Raw genomic sequence first — 2,181 nt, forward strand, 5'->3', positions numbered from 1 at the left:
TTGCTATTACAACAACATTATTGTTATACAAGTGGAAGATGCTGGCAAGGGCTTCTGGGAAGTTGTGCTTATTTAACTTATACCAACGAATATACTACAAAATCTAATTATTCTACAAATACAAGCTGAATTCGTTTCTTTTTAAATAGTTTTGTGTTTTATTACTTATTAATTTCGAAGGGGGTTTGGTTGAAATTGCAACAACATATATGAATTGCAGCTGTTAAATTGGTTGGTGCCATATGAATTTTTATATGTAAATGGCACCATTTTGGCCAAAGAAACCCAAAAAAACAAATGTGGTAACCTTGTCAAACCACCGAAAAAACGATTTAGGGAATTTTTCTCCCCAAAAAAAAAACGTAGTGCCAGCCTTTAGCTCAAAATGAAAACATTGACTTATGTCAATGTTTTCAGGCGAAAATTAAATTCGACATACACAAACCAAAACGTGTATTGTTTGTTCGTCTGAATTATTGTTCGACATCCACTAATAGGCTATAATTGCCAGTTTGATTGCTCGTGAATGGGTGACTTATGAAATACATGCAAAGCGATCGGACGCTGACGCAGCCTCTTTAATTGAGGGGAGCCTTGTTTTGGTCCAAGCATTTCCATCCCTGGCGTTTGAAGTTTATTTCGAAATTTAAAAATCAAGTAAATAACTATATATACGAATTCTAATATAATATCAATTAACAATCCTAAAAACGTAAAAATATGGCGCAAAGAGGGGACATCACTGTTCCGGCTGAAGAAAGCGATTTGCTTCTTATAAAGCCTCTGTAAGTTTTAAAGTATTTAGTTTTTCTTTAATTTCATGAACTTATTTTTTAGAGGTGCTGGTCAAGAAGTTGGAAGATCTTGTATCATTTTGGAGTTCAAGGGGAAAAAAATAATGGTAAGTTTTAAGTTAAGTCAAGGAAAATTTAACATTTGATCTTGAGCTGGTACTGGTGCTACAATCAAAAACTTCTGTAAAATTTGTTTTAAACTGTGGATGGTCACCTACCCACAGTCGTACATATTTATTTGTTTAGCTATTTATTTAGGTTTCGCATTAAAATTCTTGTTGTTGTAGACACATTTGCATGTGGAGGTTGCGATCCTCACGAAGCTCCTATAACTAAATAGAAGGTCAGTTGTTGTTGCTGTAGCAGTGTGTTGTAAACTGAGGCGGCACACATATACATCTTGCACGTCGCCATCAATCCTTGCTCTGTAGGAGTTGAGGCGGCTGCATCTGCCGGAACGCAACTGAGCCAGAACTACTATGGTTTGCCGGGGGAGTTCAATTTCTTCAGGTGCAATAAGAGGCGGTCGTTCTCCAAGGACTACATTCTTCCGGTGCTATTTCCCGCTACCGTGTCTGCATGAATGTTGTCTAATCCTGTTTGATATGCCGCTTGATCTAGAGGTTCTCTCTTTTAGCGCTGAACCTCTCGATCTAGATCATGTAAAAGCCTTAAGGCTTCTGGGCGGTGAATATCAATCTACAAGATGATGATTTGAATGGTCTCTGCGATAACAGCCCAAAAGGTATTGCTTAGACAGCATGTAGTTATGTCTACGCAATGGTAGGATCTTTTGATGGAGGTGGTCCACATGAGAACTCAGGAGACAGCCCGTCGCATTTCGGAGGGCGGCATTCTGAGGATCTGAATATTATTCCACTGCTTGTCACAAAGCTGACGAGACCACATTGGCGCTGTATAACTTACCACAACCAGCCAATTGTTTTGTACGTGGTCAACAAGGTTTCTTTGTCCGCACCCCAAGTGCTGCCGGCAAGTGACTTGAGGACCTTGTTTCTACTTTTGACTTTATCGCTGATTGCTGTGGCATGTGGGGAGAATGTGTAAGAGCTGTCAAATGTGACGCCAAGTATTTTGGGATACTTGACGGTCGGAATCATTTCTCCATCGACCATCACAGTCAACTCGGTATTCACCTCACGCATATTTGCAGTGAAAAATGTGGCTGAAGATTTGGCGGCAGATATCTTCAGATTTCTTGCTGCGAAATATGAGGTAAGTTCGTTGAGGTAGACGTTCAACCTATCGCAGATGTCAACAATGGGTGGGGGTTCTGATGCCATGATTGTACAATCGTCCGTATATGCTACGATCTCTATGACGTCTGGAGGGGGTGGAATGGAGGATAGGTAGAGGTTGCCGGAGA

At 40.2% G+C, this 2,181-nt stretch overlaps 1 protein-coding gene across 1 annotated transcript in view; it reads left to right on the top strand.

Annotated features, from left to right (window-relative positions):
* Positions 1 to 657: 657 nt before the first annotated feature.
* The window catches only part of LOC106090509 (cleavage and polyadenylation specificity factor 73), a 216,436-nt gene continuing 214,912 nt past the window's right edge, over positions 658 to 2,181 (top strand). Inside the window, exons 1-2 of the mRNA XM_013256726.2 lie at positions 658 to 785; positions 838 to 901. Coding sequence (XP_013112180.2) covers positions 721 to 785; positions 838 to 901 — 129 coding nt within the window. The 5' untranslated portion in view covers positions 658 to 720. The remainder of the gene's footprint in view (positions 786 to 837; positions 902 to 2,181) is intronic.

The sequence above is a fragment of the Stomoxys calcitrans genome, chromosome 2, assembly GCF_963082655.1.
Source record: "Stomoxys calcitrans chromosome 2, idStoCalc2.1, whole genome shotgun sequence".
In the NCBI taxonomy this organism is placed as follows: Eukaryota; Metazoa; Arthropoda; class Insecta; order Diptera; family Muscidae; genus Stomoxys; species Stomoxys calcitrans.